This window comes from Saimiri boliviensis, chromosome 6, assembly GCF_048565385.1.
Source record: "Saimiri boliviensis isolate mSaiBol1 chromosome 6, mSaiBol1.pri, whole genome shotgun sequence".
Lineage (NCBI taxonomy): Eukaryota > Metazoa > Chordata > Mammalia > Primates > Cebidae > Saimiri > Saimiri boliviensis.
This window is the reverse complement of record NC_133454.1, coordinates 52,472,828-52,491,973: the sequence shown is the minus strand read 5'-3', so window position 1 is coordinate 52,491,973 and position 19,146 is coordinate 52,472,828. Positions and strand designations below refer to the sequence as shown.

General features: G+C 40.1%; 1 protein-coding gene across 6 annotated transcripts in view; it reads left to right on the top strand.

Annotated features, from left to right (window-relative positions):
• The window catches only part of SIK3 (SIK family kinase 3), a 241,417-nt gene that overhangs the window by 149,746 nt on the left and 72,525 nt on the right, over window positions 1–19,146 (top strand). For all 6 annotated transcript variants that reach the window (XM_039471143.2, XM_039471141.2, XM_039471144.2 and 3 more), the window contains exon 4: window positions 11,349–11,510. In XM_039471143.2, the coding sequence (XP_039327077.1) occupies window positions 11,349–11,510 (162 nt within the window). The remainder of the gene's footprint in view (window positions 1–11,348; window positions 11,511–19,146) is intronic.

Here is a 19,146-nt window from a genome sequence, read left to right as displayed (position 1 = left end):
GAAGTTGCAAGACCTGTGGCTCACGCCTGTAATCACAACACTTTGGGAAGCTGAGGAGGAGGGACTCACAAGGTCAGGAGTTTCAGACCAGCCTGGCCAACATTGTGAAACCCTGTATCTACTAAAAATACAAAAATTAGCTGGGTGGCGTGCACTGGTAGTCCCAGATACTGAGGAGGCTGAGGCAAGAGAATCACTTGAATCCAAGAGGCAGAGGTTGCAGTGAGCCAAGACTGCGCCATTGCACTTCAGCCAGGGTGACAGAGCGAGAATCCATCTCAAAAAATTTTAAAAGTTGCAAAGTGGTGATTATTTGAATTCTTTCATTCTTTCTACATTTATGAGTTATTGTTCTTCTATAAAGAACTTTGCCTTATAAACTACTTAGAAACTAATGACAAGATAAATGCTTGATTCCTTTTTTCCTTTATGTATCAGTTTTTAGAATAATGAATTGGTTCTTTAGCAGTCTCCAGTGGAGACTAAGGAAGTTGGTTTTCTATTTTGTAATATAATTATGCAATTATGGATTTTAGTATATTTGATGGGCTTCAGTCCATTGAGTCATTCTTCTTGTGATGCTGAAATTATTTCAGTTAGCCAATGGGAGCCTCTTCAAGGTGACTCCTGTGTCCTTTTGATGTAATCTCAATAGTATATTTTCGTTGCTTTTAGGCAAGATGTCCTGTGCTTATCTTGAACATTTCTTGTCCCAGACCTGGAATCAAATGTTTCCCCTAGCAACTCTGGGTTTTTTTCTTTTCTTTTTTTGATACAGAGTCTCGCTCTGTTGCCCAAGCTGGAGTATAGTGGTGCGATCTTGGCTCACTACAACCTCCGCCTCCCAGGTTCAAGCAATTCTCCTGTCTCAGCCTCCTGAGTACCTGGGACTATAGGCACACACCACCACACCTGGCTAAGTTTTGTATTTTTAGTAGAGACGGGTTTCTCTATGTTGGCCAGGCTGTTCTTGAACTCCTGGCCTCAAATGATCTGCTCGTCTTGACCTCTCAGGGTGCTGGGATTATAGGCATGAGCCACTGTGCCTGGCCAACTCTGGTTTCTTTAAATGGAAAATAGCATTTAAAGACCAGAATATGGGCCCCAGGGATGCTTGTTATTGCTACTGGGTTATTATTGCTTAGAGGAGGGGACAGAGCTATTAAAAAATATATTTTTTTAATAGGAAAATGAAACATGAGTTTATACTAATATTCCAATTAAAATGTAAGATTTCAGCATTTTTACTTAATTTCTTAAATATTATATCTTTATTTCTCTTTTCTCCTATGTTGAAAATTGTGGGGCCGGGCACGGTGGCTCAAGCCTGTAATCCCAGCACTTTGGGAGGCCGAGGCGGGTGGATCACGAGGTCAAGAGATCGAGACCATCCTGGTCAACATGGTGAAACCCCGTCTCTACTAAAAATACAAAAAATTAGCTGGGCATGGTGGCACGTGCCTGTAGTCCCAGCTACTCAGGAGGCTGAGGCAGGAGAATTGCCTGAACCCAGGGGGCGGAGGTTGCAGTGAGCCGAGATCGCGCCATTGCACTCCAGCCTGGGTAACAAGAGTGAAACTCCGTCTCAAAAAAAAAACCAGAAAAAAAAAAAAAAAAGAAAATTGTGGTTCCAGATAACTTTAACATAATCACTTTATTGATGTGAGTGAGGGGAGAGACTGACTGATTGAAAGCAATACCAGTAGTATTACATGTAATGAGAAGACTTGTGGTTCTTTTTGCTCTTAGGATAGATTCCATGAAGAATTGTCTTACTATTTGGGCTGCTCTAGCAAAATACCCTAACTTTATGTACAGTTAGATATTATGTACCGTGAATCTGCTGATTTTTTACAGGTTGCTTTCAATTTTTAGAACTGTTTCTTCTGTTTGATTCAATTCTGAATTGTTTCAGTTATAGAAGATATTATTTGTTTCCAAAGTTAAAGCTACAAAACAGGGTGCATTCATATGTCTGTCTTCCACACCTTTTTTATAAGTAACCGTTTACTTAACATTATTCCTTTTGGAAAATCTAAACAAATACACACACATACATACACATGCATATTTGTATTTTCCCTTCCTTCCTGCACAAACAGAAACATACTGTACATATTTTTCTATATCTTGCAGTGCTTCATGGATAGAAACCCATCCATGGACCAAAAATCCATGGGTGAGAAGGGAGGACACACAGGATAAGAAATTACTGTAATATAGTTGTTCACTGATGTCATAGAGGCAAATGGACTAAATGTCATTAAACACAAATTAGGGAGGAGTTTGTCTAGGGTGGGTGAGTAGGTTAGGGTTAGCTTCAGAGAAACAACCTTTAAGCTGGATTTTAAAGGATAACCTTGAATTCCGGAGTTCAGGTGGGGATGGGGATGAGAATGGGCGACAGGCATTCCAGCAAGAAGCAAAAGCCCAAGCATCCTGGTGAAACAGCAAGTACACATGCAGGTGAACCATGTTTATGAATTAGAACTATATATTGTAGGCTATGAGATTTTGTTGAAAAGTTTTAGGTAAATGAATGGCATGACCAAAGAAATGTGTTAGAATAACTGGTAATGGCAGAAAGGATAATGCACAGAAAGGGAAAGATGAAGGGTGAAGAAGAAATGTTACATTTAAACAGGAGGCATACTGTTTAAATGTCAGTTGAAAACTTTAAATGGAAGTTAAATGTAAGTAATTGGATGTTAGGAGTGAGGAAGAAAGAGGAGTTGAAGGTGATTCCAAAGTTCCTTTCATGGACATCTAGATGATTGTAATAGAGATTCAGGGGGAGAACTAGGTTACAGCAGCAAGATAAAGAGAACGTTAGTTCAAGCTGGACACGGTGGCACACGCCTGTAATCCCAGCACTTTGGGAGACCGAGGCGGGTGCATCACTTGAGGTGAGGAGTTTGAGACCAGCCTGACCAACATGGTGAAACCCCATCTCTACTAAAAATACAAAATTAGCTGGGCGTGGTGGCATGCACCTGTAGTCCCAGCCACTTGGGAGGCTGAGGCAGGAGAATTGCTTTAACCTGGGAGGTGGAGGTTGCATTGAGCCAACATGACACCACTGCACTTCAGCCTGGATGACAAGCGAGTCTCCATCTCAAAAAAGAAAACAAACAAAAGAAGAGAACATTAGTTTAGTTTGGTTCATGTTAAATTTAGATATCTTTCAAAATTTTTTTAATTATAAAGATGGGATCTCACTATGTTGTTGAATCTGATCTTGAACTCCTGTACTCAAGTGATGCTCCCACCATGGCCTCCCAATGTGCTGAGATCGCAGTTGTGAGCCACCACACCTGGCCTAAATTTAGATATCTTCATGACACCTAGATCAAGTTTTCCAACAGACATTTATAACAGGAGTTTGGAGCTCAGGAGGTTAGGTGACTAGAAACAATGAATTTGGGAGCCATTAGCCTTATATATTGCCATTAGTTACAATCTCTTGCTAGATAAAATTGCTTAGGGACATGTATGTACTTGAGCTGTTCTCTTTGGAAGACCAGTTAGAACTAGGATTGCAAAATTATAAGAGTCAATATTTAAAAAAATCTAAAGGTACCTGTGTTGACTTGGAGCATGCAGATTATACTAGGAATCTAGTTAGAACCTCTGTTACAGGATTAGACAACCAACTATTGCTAATATCTTGATGTAGCATGAGAAACATTTGTACTATTTGAGAAAATTTGAGTAACAGTTTTGAAAGGCATTTTGGAATATTTGAGATTCTATTTCAAAGGCTGTCTGGGTTTATGCTTAGTCTAGAAATACTTTTTAAGAAGCCATAAGAAAACAAATCCTTCTTTTTACATTAATGTGAATGGACTTGGTATGAAAGGGATGGCATGTTTTTTATGAAGACAACTTAAAAAGTGTGTAGTCTAGTAAAAAAGTGTGTTTTTGTAAAAGCTTGTCTCTTCTCTCATTGGTATTCCTTAATTTATAACAATAATAAATTAATAAGTATGAATAATTAACATCATTAATAATACATATTAATTTATCATTATTAATAACAGTTTGAAGATAGGGTCTTGCCCTGATGCTCAGGCTGGAGTGCAGTAGCATGATCGTAGCTCAGTGTAGCCTCGAACTCCTGAGTTCAAGTGATCCTCCTGCCTCAGCCTCTCAAGTAACAGATTATCAGGTGCGTACCACCATGCCATGCCTGGCTGATTTTATTTGTTTGTTTGTTTTCTGAGATGGGGTCTCACTCTGTCACCCAGACTGGAGTGCAGTGGTGTGATCTCGGCTCACTGCAACCTCTGCCTCCTGGGTTCGAGCAATTCTCCTGCCTTAGCCTCCCAAGTAGTTGGGACTATAGGCATATGCCACCATGCCTGGCTAATTTTTTTGTATCTTTAGTAGAGATAGGGTTTCACCATATTGGCCAGGCTGGTCTTGAACTTCTGACCTCAGGTGGTCCACTTTCCTCTGCCTCCTGAAGTACTGGGATTATAGCCATGAGCTACCATGCCTGGCCTATGCCTGATGTATTTTTAAATTTTTTTTGTAGCAGTGGGGTCTTGCTTTGCTGTTCAAGCTGATCTCAAACTCCTAGGCTCAAGCAGTCCTCCCGCCTTGGCCTCCCTAAGTGCTGGGATTATAGGTATGAGGCCCCATGCCTGGCCTAACCTATAATTATTAAGTATCCATCATAGGCAGAGTACTATTTGATGTGTAATAAGGAGGCATAGAAAAAAATTAAAATACTTCTAATTACACGTTTTCAAAACTAAAGCATATCCTGTGATAATGTGTTTCACAAAGAAACTGTGTTTTCTCAAAACTCTCAAGGAAAAAGTTTATTTGGAAGAGACAGAAGAAAATTAAGTGTATTTTTTGCTTTATACCAAGTATAGACTTGGATATGTGAAAATAGGTCATACATGTTAGTGTGCCTTTTTGGATTACTTGAGAAGACTTGAATTCATTGAGGTGAGCAGTAGCATTTAGCATTCATTTTGCTAATAAAATCTAAGGTTCAGAAAATAGTTTTAAGAAAGAGGGATAGGAATTTATTCAATCATCTTTTGTTCTTTTAATACCTATTAAGTGCTTCATATGTGTCAGATACCATTCCATGTATTAGATACAGTATTGAACAAAACGGCAAGAATGCCTGCCCTCATGAAGCTTGGTGACCAGCCTGGCCAATATGGTGAAACCTCGTCTCTACTAAAAATAGAAAAACTAGCCGGGGGTGGTGGCACATGCCTGTAGTCCCAGCTACTTGGGAGGCTGAGGCAGAAGAATTGCTTGAACCTGGGAGGCAGAGGTTCCAGTGAGCCAAGATTGCATCATTGCACTCCAGCCCAAATGACAGAGTGAGACTGCATCTCAAAAAAAAAGAGGAGGAAATGGTTAATAGACACATCAACTTGGATGGCTCTTAAGGATATTATGGTGACTAAAAAACCAGGCCAGGCATGGTGGCTCGTGCCTGTAATCCCAACACTTTGGAAGGCTGAGGCAGGAAGTTGACAGCTTGATCAACTTGGTGAAACTCCGTCTCTAAATCATTAGTTAGGCATGGTGGTGGATGCTTGTAGTTCTAGCTGCTTGGGAGGCTGAGGTGGGAGGAGGTCAAGGCTGTAGCGAGCCATGATTGTGCCGCTGCAATCCATCCTGAAAGACAGAGCAAGACTCTGTCTCAAAAAGCAAACAAATGAAAACAAGAAAATAAAAAAGCCAATCTCAAAAGGTTTCTGACTGTATGATTCCGTTTATATAGTATTCTCAAAATAGTGAAAGCACCTAAATGGAAAACTGGTGATTGATTTCTAGGAGTTAGGTATGGTGGGGCATAGAGAAGCAAACATGGCTATATAGCAGTAGTACAAGGGAGATCTTTGTGGTGGTGAAATATTTTTGTATCTTTTTTTGATACAAAAGATTAAACGGGAAAAGGCAGGTACATATGTTAGAATACTCAGTAATGACTGAGTCTGAATAGTTGTATTTGCTATTGTAGTAATTGCAATGGTTGTTCCACAAATCTGCACGTGCAATAAAGTGACATAGAACTATTCATACACATTGTACCCATGTCAGATTCCGGGTTTTGATATTGTTCTATAATTATATAAGATTTAACCATTGGAGGAAACTGGGTGAAGGCTACACGGGACCTCTCTGCTCTGTCTTTGGAACTTCCTGTGAATCTGTAATTATCTCAAAATAATAAGGTTTTAAAGAAGGATTACTGCCTTGGCTGCTCTTTTGAGGAGTAATCCTAGGAGGTTATTGGAGAAATCTAAGAGAGAGGTAATAGTTGCTGTTAAACAAGGCTGGTGGCACTAGAGTGGAGTGAAGACGGGGTGAGAAATAGTTGGATTCTGAATATGGTTTCAATGTAAGAGTGAATAGAATTTGCTGATGGATAGGATGGCAGGGTATGAGAGGAAGAGAAGAATGAAGGATGCCATAAAAGTTTTTGGCCTGGTCAATGGAAGAGAGAAGAAAAGAGATAGTGACAAGAAGCAGCAACAAGGCAAGAAGCCCGGTAAGAGGTAGTTGGATTCCTGGCAAGGAAGACAAAATGACAAACCCTCTTCCTATAGTGAGTGGCAGCCCACACCTGGGAGTTAGAGGACAATAGGATGTTAAAGTGAGTGCACTCCTATTAACCTGCTTAGAGGCGCTGAGTTATCTTGGCCTCGCCCTGCTTTTTTGGAAAGAAGCTGTTTGTTTGATAAACAGGAAGTCGTTTCCATGGGTGTAGAAGAAGAAATGATAGAAGTGAGTGGCAAAGCAAAGAATTGCTTGCTGTGGTTAGTTTGGAATTGGCAGAAGTTTCTCAGGTGGTCACCTAAGATGAGCACACATACTACCTTTTCCCCTTTCTAGGCTGGGTTCATTCTTCACTGAAATGTGAGGTTTCTGCATATTGCTTGTTCTGCCGTCAGGATATGTTCATTTTCAGCTAGTGTTTTGCATCAGCTGTGAGTCGTAGACTTAGCAGACAAATGGAGACACTGTCTGAGTGGAAAAGTGACTTATTTTAAGAAATGTTGGCTCCCCACCACTATCCCATTAGTGGCATACCTCTGACACTCCATTGAAGCTGGCCTAGGAAAGCTTAAGACTGGCTTCTGTGTATTTTTGCTCTTTGAAAGGTTAGAACCTAAATGTACCACGAGGTATTTTCTTTCTGAGTAAGACTGGGACAAAATTACAAACAGTGAATTCTGAAGCAAACTTATATGATGGTGCTCTAATACTTTAGAAACTTCAAAATTGATTTCCGATACTTCTAGCAATATTACTCTTTGTGGGATATGGAAATCTCTTAGTATTACTCACTTCTTTTCATTTTACAAGGAAAGGCAGACCAAAAATAAAGAAGACCAGTGCCAAGTTATGGTCATTGGAAAGTGAGAAAAAGAACTTAAACTCTTTTTACTTTTGACAAGCACTTGAAACAGGAGAACCATTTTTTTCCTTTTAGTGGAGAATCACCTTATCCCTGTCTGTACATCCTTGGAGTAAAGTTCTAGTCAAAGAAAACTTTAAATTTGTCTGAGACCTATAATGGCAACTAAATAGAGAAGTAGTTGATTGATGGTGAAAAAAGCTTAGTGTGATGGACTTGACTTTACACAGCAGGTGTCTAATTGAGATTTGCTTAGATTGGTTGGATGGGGCGGGGACAAGAATCTTCCTGGGGTTATGGCTGCAGTGTGGATGATTGGGATGAGGATATGGGTAGTATTCGTGGCTCGGCATTTAGGAGCACTAGCTCACTGAATTGCCTGGAAGAAGCAGAACAGCTCTAGAGTTCCTTGCAATTGGAGTTTATCCTGACAAGGTTCAACATATATTTTACTTTGCATATTGAGTGAATTCAGGAGCCATTTGGTTTCATTTGCCTTCTGAAAGTACTGCAGTATTTGTTAAAATGCTGTGGCTATGTGTTAAGTCCAGGCCGGTCTGTAGCTCTGGATTTCTTCATCAAAAGTTAAATATCACATTTGAACTTCAAGAATGTTTGCCGCCTGCCTCTAGAGCATATACGAATATAAAGCAGCCATTTGTCAGCAAGCAGCTGAAAGGCGATTTTCAGCAGGGACTGAAAACCGCTGCAGGCTACTGGCTTCCTGGCACACCCACTAGACCTCATAGGTCTACAGTGAAAGCAAACCAATGGGAGTAGGGGTTGGGGGGGGTAAGATGGGCAAAAATCAGAGCAGAGAGAGAGGTATGAATGAGGTTGAGACACCAAAAGGGGCTTGTATGTGAAGAGCACAGTGCTCCCAAAGAGAAGAAGAAAACTTGAATGCCAAACACAATGGCTAGGAGCAAATATCTCATGCAAACACTTTTTGGAAAAAAGTGATTTGTTCAATAAGTGTATTTAGAGTCCAGGAAAAAAAAAGTGATTTATCTTCTTTGTATCTATAGCTATAGGGGTACTGAAGGTAACTTTGGGGAAAGTATTATAGTTTAAGCTGTATTACCTGGTGCACTATTACAGGCACCTTTTAACCAGAACCATTAACAGTGACAGTCAGTGTATAGAAAATCACCTTTAAGCTCGAAAGAATCCTGAAGAGCTGTGTGCTCTTACTAACTGTATGTTTCAATATTCCTTATATAGTATTGAGTGGACCTTTTAAAAAAGTGTCTTTTGCAACATCTTTGAAAGTGAAAGTTTTGCCATATGATACTCTTTTTTTGTTTGAGATGGAGTCTCGCTCTGTTGCCCAGGCTGAGTGCAGTGGCGCTACCTCAGCTCATTGCAACCTCTGCCTCCCGGGTTCAAGCGATCCTCCTGTCTCAGCCTCCTGAGGTGATTACAGGTGCCCACCACCATGCCCAGCTAAGTTTTTGTATTTTTAGTAAAGACAGGGTTTCAGTGTGTTAGCCAGGATGGTCTTGATCTCCTGACCTTGTGATGCACCCACCTTGGCCTCCTGAAGTGCTAGGATTACAGGCATGAGCCACTGCGCCCAGCTGATGTATAATAATCAGAGTACATGTTTATTCCCAAATATTCTATTCTGTCTTTGGGTATAGCATGCAACAGAGTTTACTTCTGTTTAGCAGATCAAGAGGTGGGGTTTTGGCAGGCTAAATGATTTGTCCAGGGACAACCGATGTGTCACTGTAGAGATAAAACAACTAGGCTGCATTCTACCAGTTTCTGGCCTGTGTAACAGTTTTGAGAAATTTCCAATCATTTTAGGAAAACAAGGTACTTAGAAATTTATACAGAGTTTCATAATAAAAGAAAATCACTTATTTTGGAAATCATAAAATTAATCATTCTGCAGCATTTAAGAAGCGCTTTGATGTGTTCTGGTAATTAGTATTTACTGCCAGACGAATGTCTCTTGGGCATTTTAATTAATGGGTAGCTTGGCCAAATGAGCTTCTGATGGTAAACCTTCATAAGAGTTTATTTTTATGTTTCTCAAGAATAGCTGTCTCTTCAAAGCTCTTTAATTAGACAAGGTTTAGCAACTAAAACATATTATTAGAATAATTAGGACTTGGGTTAAGAGAAATAGGGGGTCAAAGGAGCAGGTACTGTTAGAAAATGGCCTCTTAAAACATAGCGTTCCACCTCTGATGGATGGCCAGGTCTTTCACAGCTTCTGTTAAGTTACTCACCCTAGCTGGGACTTCGTGTTGTTTAAAGTTCACAGCAGACCTCACCGGAAGCCTAAATACACCCAAGTGGGAGCTTACTTATCCCCACCTCTGACCTCCCGGGGAAAGCTTGATTCTAGTCCTTTTAACTGCTAAGTGGAAGACTTCTTGTTTTATTCCTTTTTTTCTATTAAATTGGTAATCTTGCCTATAACAATGACTTGGTTTTTTTGAGGGAGATGCTTCAAAAGCCTTGTATTGTGAACAAAAATCACAATAATTCCTTTGAGGATCTTTCTTAATGATTTACATTATCTACATACAAGACATGTTCTTAAAGTGACTGTAGTATTTGCATTCCAGAATGTTACATTCCTTGTGGTCGGAATGCAGTTTGAATTATTTTACAGTCTGCTCTGTAGATGGGTCGGTATCTAGCTCCTCTTCTTCAACCTTCTCCCCTGGAGTTTCTTGCCACAAGCGTTCAGTCTTGTCAGTTATTGCTAGTAAATATGTGCTACTCTGAACTTCCTCTTCGTGGTGAAGGAAAGATACACCTGACCAGTCCTGTGAGTGAGATGTTACCAAACAATTGTATATTCTTACCAAAAGTACTGTTGATAAATAAACAACAGTATATTTATCTGTATTCCCTCATTTTTCACTTTCCTACCATCTCAAAATGCTTATGATGGCAAATATGTCCTTTTCCCAGCTAGATCAGTTAATTAAAGGACAGTGCTCATGAGACTATTAGCCATTTCTAACAAAACCACTGTATCATAGCTGACATTTCTAATCCCTTTAGCTGTCATGACCTGTCTGTGTTGTTGGTTTGATAAAGAACTGAGTCACAGATACGTATGTCGTTGGTTTGGTCTAAACCTACTGCCATTGTTGGAAAGTTCTTAAAGAACCTACTAATTCATCAAATCATTTTTGAATATTGAAGATAGCCTGCTTTATAGTATAGATTTTATCACATGTAAATTCTTTTGATATACCTTAGTTAACAACATGGCCAATGAAATGATTTTATTTAAGTTGGTAGAAACTTCACTTGGTTTTTGATTGATGCTATCTGTAAAAATTAACATTCTTTAAGAACCATTTGGTAAGCCCCATAAATGCAGATATAAAGATGTAAGTATATCACTAGGCACTCCAGAGAACAGTGACTGACTGTGTTTTTATGTCAAATGAAAGAACTTTGAGAAAGCAGAAGACATAGTAACCTAAACAGAGTGCTCTATCCAGCCCCTCAGCAGTGACTAATTTCTGTCCACTCTTTCCTTAAATGATTGAATATTGGGGCCTTGCTTTTTTATCTCCCCTTTAACACAGGAAATATTTCTGATGCTTACCTTCATGTGTGTTTGCTCATGTCTGTAATCTTCTGCAGTGGGGATATGAAAAGAAAGGTTTTTAGTTCTATGATCCTTGATAAACACCTTATAACCCTCAGAACTCTCTTTTCCAAATGAAAGTACAAGTGTGTTCTTATGCATGCTTTTGTGTAACAGGATTTATATTTAAAATAGTTTGGATATTTATTACTAATAAATTTCTATAGATGCAAACCAGGACTATCAATGTGGTGTTCTCTCTTTGTTCATTTTGCTTCTTTAACTCATTCATTTGAGAGGGCCCCTTGTAGCCCTCCTTAAAAGTCTACCTTTTGAAATTACACAAGTGTCCAGAATGAAAACTGACTGTATTCTTCTTCAACACAGACCACCTGGTGGCCCATGGTAGAATGGCAGAAAAGGAGGCACGTCGGAAATTCAAACAGATCGTCACAGCTGTCTATTTTTGTCACTGTCGGAACATTGTTCATCGTGATTTAAAAGCTGAAAATTTACTTCTGGATGCCAATCTGAATATCAAAATAGCAGGTGAGAACTGTACTGAGGTTGTGAGATAGGGACAAAGGAGCTTTTCCTTTGGAGCTCTTAAAGCAAGGAATTATCTATTTCCATCTCTTTAGAAAGAACTATTGTGAAAGTAAATTTAAGATTTGGAAAACTAGCCTGAAAATTGATAAACTATAAAAGTATTTTTTTTTTCCCTCTAAGACTGAGTCTTGTTGTCACTCAGGCTGGAGTGCAGTGGTGCAGTCTTAACTCACTGCAACCTCCATCTCCTGGGTTCATGTGATTCTCCTGCCTCAGCCTCCCAAGTAGCTGGGATATCAGGTGCGTATCACTACACCTGGCTAATTTTTATATTTTTAGTAGAGATGGGGCTTCGCCATGTTGGCCAGGCTGGTCTTAAACTCCTGACCTCAAGTGATCTGCCTGCCTTGGCCTCCCAAAGTGCTGGGATTACAGGCGTGAGCCACCACGCCTGGCCCATTTATTTTTAATGTAGTATCAGCTGGAACTAGGCTGGGAAGAAAGAAAGGAAAGGGTAATGTTTAAAATACTATTACTTTGGTTAACACGTCCTTTTTTAAATAATAAGATATAAAATATGCAATAAAGTAGAAAGGAAAACTGCTAAAATTGTATACCCTCCTTTCACCTTCACTTGGGAAGGTTGATTTATGTATTTATGTTACTGTTGACACAGAGAATACTTTTTTCTTTTCTTTTTTGAGACAGTGTCTCACTCTGTTGCCAGGCTAGGGTGCAGTGGTACAATCTCGGCTCACTGCAACCTCCAACTCCCTGGTTCAAGGTAATCTCTTGCCTCAGCCTCCCGAGTAGCTGGGATTATGGGGATATGCCACTACACCTGGCTGATTTTTGTATTTTTAGTAGAGACAAGGTTTCACCATGTAGACCAGAATGGTCTTGATCTCCTGACCTCGTGATCCACCTACCTTGGCCTCCCAAAGTGCTGGGACTTACAGGTGTGTGCCACCGCGTCCAGCCCAGAGCATACTTTTTCTAAAGGCTGTAATTTTGTGGTAATTTAGGAAAAATAGATCTTATAGTGGCTTATAGGCAGTCCAGCTTTTTGTCTTCTCAAATTCTACTATTCTGCTTATCTGGTAGTGCCTAAAAAGCACTTTTAACTGCCTCGATCTGCTCATGGTTAATTTTAGTAAACTGTCAGCATTTTGCCTAATGAATACAAACTCACCATTTACTGATAGAAGTAAGTGACTGAAATATATATAGAAACTGTAAATATGAAAGTAAGCCATTTATGTTTGCTGACACTTTCCGGTATTGCATTGTGTATCCCGTCTCCCAGATTAAAGGAAGTCCATCTTGTATAGAAAATTGAAATATAGCTAGAATGTCATTGTCTTGAAAATACAAGGTATAAAGCAGTTCTAAGGATTTTCTTCCTTAGTAGAGGTGGTATTTGAGAGTTCGGATTTTTATTATAGGTCAGAGTTACCTAAGGGTACCTTTGCAGGGTCATGATTCTTCTGACAGTTGCTTTTGTGTAGATAAGCCCCTTCATTTCATATCCTAGAGCATCACCTAGCTTTTTACCTATCTGAAGCCGATGGCTACACTCTTGTTTAGAAGTTTTGCATCATTTATGGTTCTTTGAGTCCTGCACTAGCTTATTACGGAGTACACAGGAATTAAAGGCTTGCTTTATCTTATATAAAATCATGTTTTTCCTTTGTCCTCATGTCTTTTATTTTTCCCAAAGCTCTCTAGATGCTAGTAGTTCCTACAGAGGTGTGTACCTGGAAAGGCTGGGCAATTTCAAACCTTCTTTTGTAATTATTTGTTGTAGCTTCAATTAAATTAATAGTAATAATACCTACTAAACTTCACAACCCTTTAAACTGTAATAAAATATTGATTAATGTCTTATTATTACTATAACAAATTACCACAAACTTAGTGATTTGAAAAAACACAGATTTGTTAGCCTGTAGTTCTGGAGGTCAGAAGTCCAAGCTGAGTTTCATAGGGTGAAAATGAAGACAGCAGCAGGGGCTGTTCCTCCTGGAGGCTCTGAAGGGAAAATGTGTCCTTGCCTTTTTCAGCTTCTGGAGGTCACCTGCATTCTGACTCAGTCCCTTCCTTCCATCACTCCAACCTATGACTTCCGTCATCATATCTCCTACCCCTAATTCTGACCCTCCTGCTTCCTTCTTGCAAGTACCCTTGTGATTACATTGGGTTGTCTCAGATAATCTAGGATCATCTCTCTCCCACCCCCACCATCTTTTGTTTTTGAGACAGGATCTCATTCTGTCGCCCAGGCAGGAGGGCAGTGGCATGATCTCGGCTCACTGCAACCTCAGCCTCCTGAGTTCTGAGACTGCAGGTGTGCACCACTACGCCCAGCTAATTTTTGTATTTTTAGTAGAAACAGGGTTATACCATGTTGCTCTCACTGGTCTCAAACTCCTGGCCTCAAGCAATCCTCCCACCTTGGCCTCCCAATGTGCTGGGGTTAGAGGCATGAGCCACTGCACCCAGCCTCATCTGTCTCCCCATTTTAAGATCCTTAATTTAATCATGTTAATACAATCCTTTTTACCATGTATGGTAGCACACTCATAAGTATGGGGGATTGGGATATAGATGTATTGGGGGGGCATTATTCAGCATGACACAGATATCATTGTAAGGCTTTTTGATTATTGATTAGGGTAGTGAGTTAAAATAAGGCCCTCTTTATATTGTCTAGTTTTATTCTCCCTCTGCTGACCCAAGGTTAACAATTTTCTTAATGCTCCCTTGGTTCTTGATTTTGAATTTAGGATCATTTTGATTTAGTTAAGGAAATTTCTTTCTTTCTTTCTTTTCTTTTTTTTTTTTTTTTGAGATGGAGTCTCGCACTGTTGTCCAGCCTGGAGTGCAGTGGTTCAATCTCCACTCACTGCAGCCTCCACCTTCCAGGTTCAAGGGATTCTCCTGCCTCAGCCTCCTGAGTAGCTGGGATTACAGGCACCTGCCATCACTCTTGGCTAATTTTTTGTACTTTTAGTAGATAACGGGGTTTCACTCTGTTGGCCAGGCTGGTCTTCAACTTTTCACCTCATTATCCACCCACCTCGGCCTCCCAAAGTGCTGGGATTACAGGTGTGAGCCACTGCACCATAGGCCATTAGGGAAATGCCGTTAATAGAATGCAGCATAGGCCGTTAAGGAAATTTCTGTATCCTTTAGTTTTTACATTGACAAACTCAGAGTGAAAACAGAGATTATTGATCACTGAAATTGGAAACTCTACTGACGTATTTAGGTAAAGATTTTTAAAGGCTTTTTTTAGTTAATAATTAAAACATATTCAAGGGGTCACAGTGAGAGTGTCTACCTGCTGATACATAATTACGGACTCCTGGGGTGCTGGCAGCCAGCCTTGGGCTCTCTCTGTGTTAACACATATACTTTGGCAAGATTTTTAAGTTCATTAACCCAAAATGTACATTTTTATTATTTAAGAGCAAAACAAAAAAATTAAGAGCACCTCTGGTTTTGTGGCCTGCTACAATACCTAACATTAGCTTTGCTTATGCATTCTTTCTCTTACCTGCCGTCATTACTCAGTTTCTCAGTCATTGCCTGAACCTCCTTTCTTGCACATAAATTAAATAGAATTTTCATTCTCACCTGCCAGTTCTTTTTTGAACTTAATGGACTAGTGGGAGAAATGCTTCTAGTTGCAGCCAACTAGAACATGACTAATTTTGGAGAGGTAGGTTGGATGTTTTTGACAGGATAAGGTCAGATAGGTAATGAAATCAACTTTAATTCTAAAAGCCAAAAGTAACTTTCAGATTTTTGATCTATTCAATGGCTTCCATTTTGATAGCGTATTTTAAATCTTATTAAGAAGAAACTACTATATATGAAAGAAACATGTAAGAAAGAAAAAGGTTTTTTTGGTTTTATTTTAAGAAGTTAGTCTTGGCCAGGCACAGTGGCTCATGCCTATAATCCCAGCACTTTGGAAGGCCAACTCAGGCAGATCACCTGAGGTCAGGAGTTCGAAACCAGCCTGGGCCAACATGGTGAAACCCTGTCTCTACAAAAGTGCAAAAATTAGCTGGGCATGATGGTGGATGTTTGTAATCCCAGTTACTTGGGAGGCTGAGGTGGAAGAACCACTTGGACCTGGGAGGTAGAGGTTGCAGTGAGCCGAGATTGTGCCATTGCACTCCAGCCTGTGCCAGAGAGTGAGACTCCATATCAAAAAAAAAAAAAGTAGTCTTAAGCAGCTCATCTTTAAAATAATCATATATGCTGCAGTAGCAAAATAACTTGGAACTAATAAAATTCAGATTAGAAAGTGTAAAAGATTGGCCAAGCGCCGTAGCTCAAGCCTGTAATCCCAGCACTTTGGGAGGCCGAGGCGGGTGGATCACGAGGTCGAGAGATCGAGACCATCCTGGTCAACATGGTAAAACCCCGTCTCTACTAAAAATACTAAAAAATTAGCTGGGCATGGTGGCACGTGCCTGTAATCCCAGCTACTCAGGAGGCTGAGGCAGGAGAATTGCCTGAACCCAGGAGGCGGAGGTTGCGGTGAGCCGAGATCGCGCCATTGCACTCCAGCCTGGGTAACAAGAGCGAAACTCTGTCTCAAAAAAAAAAAAAAAAAAAAAAAAAAAAAAAAGTGTAAAAGATTCATGTTTTCTTTATGCCATTGTTTGCCTACATGGTTTTAATGAAAATACGCATCCAATTTAGTGTAGAAGATGAATAAATTGGTCTGTGAATATTTTTGTTTACATTAATTTATTTTTACTTTTGTATTAATTAATGTGGTGATTTGCATTTGATATTGTTTGTTTGTTTGTTTTGTAGAGACAGAACCTCACTATGTTGCCTAGGCTGGTCTTAAACTCCAGGCCTCGAGCAATCCTCCTGCCTTGGCCTCCCAAAGTGCTAGGATTATAAGTGTGAACCACCGTGCCAGCCCTTTCCCCTCTCTTTTTTAAGAGACTGGGTCACCTTCTCTTGCCTAGGCCGGAGTGCAGTGGCATAACCATGGCTCACTGCAGCCTCAACCTCCTGGGCTCAAGTTATCCTCCCACCTGAGCCTCCTAAGTAGCTGGGACTACAGGCATGTCCTACCATACCTGGCTAATTTTTAAAAATTTGTGTACGCTGGGGTCCGTTGGGGGGAAATAGGGGAGGGACGGGGAGGTGGGGAGGTGGGAAGAGGTAGCATGGGGAGAAATGACAGGTACAGGTGAGGGGAAAGAAGGCAGCAAACCACACTGCCATGTGTGTACCTATGCAACAATCTTGCAAGTTCTTCACATGTACCCCCAAACCTAAAATGCAATAAAAAAAAATAATAAAAATTTAAAAAAAAATTTGTGTAGAGATGGAGTGTCACTGTATTGCTAAGGCTGGTCTCAAACTCTTGGCCTCAGGCATGCCTCCCTCCTCAGTCTCCCATAGTGTTAGGCTTACAGTCATGAGCCACCGTGCCTGGCCTCCATTTGGTATTTCATACTATAAAAATCTAGCTGTCACAACTGTCCATACTAGTTCTCTTCGAGAGAATATATGTTCCCTGGATAGATTGATATTAGTTATAGTATTATAAGTTATAATTTTAGTATAAGTTATATCTTCAGTTATAAATATTGTAAGATTCAGCTGAGCATGGTGGCCTTCATCTGTATTCCCAGCTACTTGAGACCGAGGAATCTCACTTGAACTCAGGAGTTTGAGTCTAGGCTCATAGTGATGCCTTCTCTACTGAAAAAAAGAAGGATTCAACCATTATTCCATTGTTTATGATTTTTTATGCTTAATTCTTATTTATGAATTTTTGTTCTTGTTCTATTTCTAGAGAGAATAAAGCCCAGGCGAATAACTTTGTTTTCTTTCTGGTTTTAGAATTATTAACAGCAAATCTGTGTTCTTAATGGCAATAGCAAACCTGTCTTGTGTAGAATTTTAAAAAGATGTTTCTATCGTTAGTAATACAGAAGAATACTCAATCATTTTCAGAATATAGAATTTTATGACAAGGAGAGGTGGCTTATGACTGTAATCTCGACACTTTGGGAAGCCAAAGTGGGAAGATCACTTGAGTCCAGGAGTTTGAGACCTGGGACAACATAGTAAGATTCCATCTCTTTTTTATTAAGAAGACAAAAGAAAAAAAAAAGAATTTTATTTCTATTGGCAGTTACCAAGTCTAGAACTAAGAATTTGTGGAGGTAATCTGGAATCTTATCTGTTAATGAAGTCTCCTTCCATAATGGCACAGAAGAGAAAAAAGTGTGAAACATGACTCCAGCCCCAGAGAATTGAGGCTATTTGGGCAGCAAGCATCTAGATCTTTGAAAGGTTAGAACACCAAAATCATGCTTTGCAGATACATAATGCAGTTCATAAAGCATTTTTACATATATCACTTAATTTTATTGTTTGGCATACAAATACAGCTTATTAAAAAACATTAAAAACCTTTTCATTTTCTGGCACATTTAACTCTCCAAAACCTCTGAATTTCTTATAAAGAGCACCCAAGCAAGGTATAGAGAATCCCAATACCAGGAAAAGAATAGGATTCTTGGATTCTGACTTTTAACTTTTCTTGCCTGAGAGGTGTAAGGATCTGCGGAGGAGCAGGTGAAGGACTGGGGAGGCACAGCACAGCTCTCGCAGCATGGAGCCAGCATCACTGGATGGTAGCATCCTTAACAGCTACCAAATTATAGTTGGATACGATAGAAGCGATGTTCTGAGGCACGTCATGACTCATTATCACATTAATTATACAGTCTAATTAGCATAGGAGTTCGGAGGATGACAGAGCTACTTTAGTTTGTAAGACTGCACTAGATTGTCAGTTCCACAAGGACTGTAAGCACATCCTGTTTATTGTCACACTCCCACTGGACTTGTACATGCCTGTTCTGTAGCAGATGCTTCCCAGCTTTGTGGAACTGAAGTTCAGGCAGTACTGATGAGGACAGAAATATTCTACTGAGGACATGTCATTTGAGATGCATCCATTTCATGTGATTGGATGATCAGGTGTTGAGCAGAGAATTCCAGCCAGTGTTAATAAGGCGCCTGTCAGTAGCAGACACTGATCTGGGTACGGGGGTACAGCAGCCAATAAAATAGCCCCTTGGAGCTAACATTCTAATGGGGAGAAGCAGACAGTCAGCACATATAAGCTCTCATAGGGCTGTAACAAAGATAAACTCTAGTAACGTGGCAGAATGATTTGTGTGAAAGGTACTGCTTTTAACCAGGATCTTCAAAACCTTCCTTGCAGCAAAAAGAACAATGCAAAAGCCCAAGAGAGATGAATTCAACATGGAAGAAAGGGGTAGAAGAAAGCCCAGGAGACTGGAGATAATAAATAAAACAGGGAGTGGAAGAAGTTGGGGTGCAAGAGATGGTGAAGGCCAGCTGCATGCGGTTAGGATGTGGGATTTCATTTAGGTTCCAGTGGGCACCGAATTGGAGCAGTATGGGCAGCAATAGAATGCACAAGATCTATTTGAAAGAAAAGGGCAAGCAGCTCAGTGGAAGGGTAGGCTGAAGTAGGAGAGTCTCCCCCAGAAGGCAGGCGAGGCAGATGTTTAGACTAGATTAAAATAATTTCAATATAAGGCTTAATTAATCCAAC